Below are 5,000 nucleotides of genomic sequence, written 5' to 3'. Positions count from 1 at the left end.
TGAGAGGGAGAGGGTGAGAGAGAGAGTGAGAGAGAGTGAGAGAGAGTGAGAGAGAGAGAGATAGGGTGAGAGAGGGAGAAAGAGATGGAAAGGGAGAAGGAGAGAGAGAGGGTGAATGAGAGAGAGGGAGAAGGAGAGAGAGAGGGTGAATGAGAGAGAGGGGGAGAGATAGGAAGTGATAGATAGTATGATTCATAGTGAGAGAGAGAGAGAGAGAGAGAGAGAAAGATAGAGAGAGAGAGACAGAGAGAGAAAGAGAGAGAAAGTGACAGAGATCGAAAGTAAGACAGCAAGATACCGAGAACAATATAACGAGAGAGAGAGAGAGAGAGAGATAATACGAGAGAAAGCGAGAGAAAGAGAGAGATAATAAAAGAGAAAGCGAGAGAAAGAGAGCAAGAGAGAGAGAGAGAGAGAGAGAGCGAAAGAGAATATCGACAAAAAAAAAAATAAAACAAGGTCATCCCGTGACCTACCTTGGTCGTAAGGTCAGACTCGAGGTCCCTGTAAGCCTGCGTGTTGTCCCTCTCCAGATCGGAAGAATAGGTCACGTCCGTAAGGCGCATCGTAATTTTGACCCTAGCTGGAATATTTTTTTTTGGGGGGGGGGATCTGATTAATTCATTTGGTTTAAAGATCGAGGGTGTAGTGATGGATAGGATATAGTGAGCTTATTGTGACATTGTCTCATGGTAAAGAGCGTGGGATTAAGCCTTACCTGTAATATTTGCTGAAAGTGAAAAAGAAGGGGAAATGAGTATGTAGCATATATTTTTTTTAGTTAATTTATTGCAAACTATTATGTCATACTTTATCATCACATTTACAGTATCTGCCAATCTTATAAATCATATATACAACTATATATATCAAGTATACATAACTTACTAGCTCAGTACAAAACCCACCGCAACTAAACTAATATTATATCCCATTATTCATGTGTTATTAAACGTGTTTATAGTGCGTATGATATTAACTTTTGTAATTTCGTTGGGTAAAAGTTTTCTTCTAAAGTTGGTACTTATTGCAAGTCCCCGGGTACTCATTTTTGGACTGTATTTTGCTACATAGCATGAGGTCCCGACTACATATTGATCGTTCCGACCTAGCCTTATTCAGTAGCAATATAGTTTGTCGGACAAATTCTCGAATCAACACAAGCATTCGTGCCAACAAAGGTTATTGTGGCGAGCGTAAACAAAGGTGTGTATGAGACTGAATAATTCCACAGCGCTACGGTTATATCCACTTTAGATTGAAATGTTATTCTGGTGAAGACTTAATCGGAATGCGTTGATTACATCTCCTGTGGTGAAGAGTTATTCAGGCTTATATATACATCTATATCTACGCTCGTGCAATCTCGCGTACACATACTGTACACTCCTATTCACTGATTTGTCACCTATCTCGTCTTACACACACAGTCTCACACACAGATACCCCCTACCAACACCCACAAACACACACCCACACACACACCTACACCCACACACACACACCTAAACACGCACACCCACCCACACACGCACACACACACACCCACACCTAAACACACGCACCCCCCCCACACACACACCCAACCACCCACCCACACATACACACCCTACACACCCCAACACTCGCACACTCACGTACCAATCCACAGAACCACACACAAGCGTACACACAAATACACACAAAGGTCACTGTAGTTATGTTCTGTCCCTTTATCCAAGCGACAGTATAGCCCCTGAGTTTGTCCCTTAAAACACGAGGATCGAATTTAAATGAATAAAAAAAACGTAATTTGAGTGAGCGAAAGAAATATAGGAATATAGTTTACATGAATTTGAATGAACAAAAAATGTAATTTGAGTGAGCGAAAGAAATATAGAAATATAGTTTGCATGAATTTGAATGAGCAAAAAATGTAATTTGAGTGAGCGAAAGAAATATAGCTTGCGTGTAGTCTTGATGTATGATAACATTAGTCAGCGAGTAGAGTTTGTGCCTCCATCAATCTCGAAAGCAAAGTCAACTCAAAACAAAACTGAACAAAAACATAAAGTGTGTACAAAACCGAAATGAAACACAGCCTTAACTAAAGATAAAAATGGAATAACTAGTAAACCACGATAATTCGTGATAACCTAGGCTCCATATTAGACAAGAATAACCATTTCGTTTTTTTTCCTGTCTGATGAGAAAGTCTAATTTGACTCGAAAACGTCATAATTTGTTATTTCGTTTGATCATAGTGTCTGTGCTTTCTTTCGCGTTTCTAAGCTGAGTGTCAGAGAAATATGAAGTTTGTCAGAGAAATATGAAGAAATATGAAGGGCTAAAGAGTAACTCAAACCCGGTGCGCGATCGGGGTCTTTTCAAGTCTCGGGCCCACACTTTCACCTAGAGTCACCCGTGGCAGCCATACAAGATTACAGCACGCAACGACACACACGCCCACACTCTACGCCCACTACGAGTCGCGTATTTCAAACTAAATTAGCATTTTTTTTTCTTCGTGTGTTCATCATAAAGTGAACTCGTATATTAGAAAAGCAGCTGAGTGGAGTGACTGACGTTAGTAGATTCATGAGCCGCGGGATATGAAGATATATTGAGCCAAAAAACATAGATTTCTTGTTTCAAAATATGATGTACCGCAATCCTGACAAGGCGTACATGAAGGTATACATAATAGAATACATACGCTCGTTTAAATACATATTCATACAAACACACACACATACATACACAGAAAACACACACATACACAAAAACACACACAGACACACGAATCCAAAAACCGCAGATAAACGTACACAAGCAAGCTCAACACACACACACACACACACACACACATAAGCAGACACAAGTATGAGTATTCCACAGGTTGGAGGTGTCACTGTTGTCAACAACAGGTTGGTTGTCAAGCTGAGCTTCGACGTCAGGTCATGTTCTTAGCCTTCGCTCCTCTCCCCTTTCAACACCTAATAATCAGCTGATTTACAACGCAGTCCACTTTGCAGTCCAGTTTCAAACCACTTTCAGTTCAGTTCAGTTTCAGTTCACTTTCAAAGCACAACTCATTCTCAAAGCAGTTCACTTTTCCCTTTCAACACTTTATAATCAGCTGATTGGCAATGCAGATCACTTTGCACTTTTAATATAACAAATTCATGCAACGCGTTCTATCGGATACTTCTAGAAATACGTTGGTATATCTGTCTACGCACCTTTCTATCAATCTCTCTATCTACATATCTAACTTGTGTATCGGCTGTATATCCATATATCTATCTATCATGACATAGAAATGGACAGGTAGAGATTAATACGCAGATAGATAGATATATAGAAAACAAAAAAGAAAAGAAAAGAAGAAAAAAAATTGCGTGTTAGTATTGTTGGTGTATTTAATGGCCAACACGAGACGGGGGTCAAGGTGGGTGGGGGAGGGAGAGGGAAGGGAGGAGGGATAGGGGAGGGGTAGGTGCCAGGGGAAGTTCCAGGGAATGGGGTTAGGGAAGGAGAGGGGAAGCAGGGAGGGAGAGGGAAGGGAGGAGGGATAGGGGAGGGGTAGATGCCAGGGGAAGTTCCAAGGAATGGGGTTAGGGAAGGAGAGGGGAAGCAGGGAGGGTAAGGGAAGGGGTAGGGATCTGAGGAAGAGGAATGGAATGGGGTTAGGGGGAGTTCCAAGGAATGGGGGAGAAGGAGAGGGGAAGCAGGGAAGGTAAGGGAAGAGGAAAGGAATAGGGTCAGGGGTCAGTTCGACGGAAATGGGGTCAGGGGTCAGTTCGACGGAAATGGGGAAGAAAGAGGGGAAGCGGGAAGGGAGAATGAAAGGATAGGGGAAGGGGTAGGGACCCGAGGAAGAGGAAAGATAAGGGAAAGGAACAAGAGGGGAGGGGGAAAGACAGGGGTTAGGGGAAGGGTTTAGGGGTCGAGGGAAGGGTTTAGGGGTCGAGGGAAGGAGGGGGGAGGGGGAAGAAGGTCAAGGGGCCTAGGGGTAGGGACCATTTCGGCGGCCTAAACGTTGATCCGTCACGAACACCAAGCTTTCATCGTCGTACTTGCAATTGCAAAACGAAAAGAAGACCTTTACCGCTCATCACGAACTTCACACGAACACCATAACCATCTTCCGCCCTCAGCCTCATGTGCATCACCATATTCGCCTTCGTCATCATCATCATCGCCATTAATATTTACACGTTTACTCTCACGTCACCGTACCCCCACCTCCCCTCCTAAGAAAAAGAAAGAAGAAGAAGAAGGGGAAAAAAAAACGAATCCGCGACAAAGAGAGAAAGAAAGAAAGAAAGAAAGGAAGGAAGAAAGAGAGAAAGAAAAAAAAAGAGAAAAGCGAATCCGTAACACAGAGAAAGAAAGAAAGAGAGAAAGAAAGAAAAGAAAGAAAGAAAAAACAAATCCATGATAAAGAGAAAGAAAGAAAGAAACAGAGAAAGAAAGGGAGAAATAAAGAAAAAAAACGAATCCGTGACAAAGAGAGAAAGAAAGAAAGAAAGAAAGAAAGAAAGAAAGAGAGAAAGAAAGAAAAGAAAGAAAAAAAACGAATCCATGACAAAGAGGAAGAAAGAGAGAAAGAAAGGAAAAAAACGAAGCCGTGACAAAGAGAAAGAAATAAAGAAAGAGAGAAAGAAAGAAAATAAATAAATAAAGAAAAAAAACAAATCCATGACAAAGAGGAAGAAAGAGAGAAAGAAAGAAAGAAAGAAAGAAAGAAAGGGAGAAATAAAGAAAAAAAAACGAATCCGTGATAAAGAGAAAGAAAGAAAGAAAGAAAGTAAGAAAGAGAAAATAACGAAAGTAAGAAAGAAAGAAAAAATCCATGACAAAAATAAATAAATAAATAAAGAAAGAAAAAAACAACAACAACGAATGACATCATTAAGCAGCACAAGGAAACAAATCACGTGATTACAATAACCAAGAATGACTAGAAGCAAGATAGCAATACCAAGCAAGCAGTTAATGATATGCACATGATCCCC

At 41.1% G+C, this 5,000-nt stretch overlaps 1 protein-coding gene across 7 annotated transcripts in view; it reads right to left on the bottom strand.

The window, feature by feature from the left end:
* Positions 1-588, bottom strand: part of LOC122251436 (uncharacterized) — a 26,889-nt gene extending 26,301 nt beyond the window's left edge. For all 7 annotated transcript variants that reach the window (XM_086543093.1, XM_086543094.1, XM_086543095.1 and 4 more), the window contains exon 1: positions 477-588. In XM_086543093.1, the coding sequence (XP_086399219.1) occupies positions 477-566 (90 nt within the window). In that variant the 5' untranslated portion in view covers positions 567-588. The remainder of the gene's footprint in view (positions 1-476) is intronic.
* Between the last annotated feature and the right edge of the window lie 4,412 nt (positions 589-5,000).

Source organism: Penaeus japonicus, unplaced genomic scaffold (assembly GCF_977035675.1).
Source record: "Penaeus japonicus unplaced genomic scaffold, GWHDUDI00000001_assembly GWHDUDI00000013, whole genome shotgun sequence".
NCBI lineage: Eukaryota > Metazoa > Arthropoda > Malacostraca > Decapoda > Penaeidae > Penaeus > Penaeus japonicus.
The sequence above is the reverse complement of the archived record's forward strand: the minus strand, read 5'-3'. Positions and strand labels throughout refer to the sequence as shown.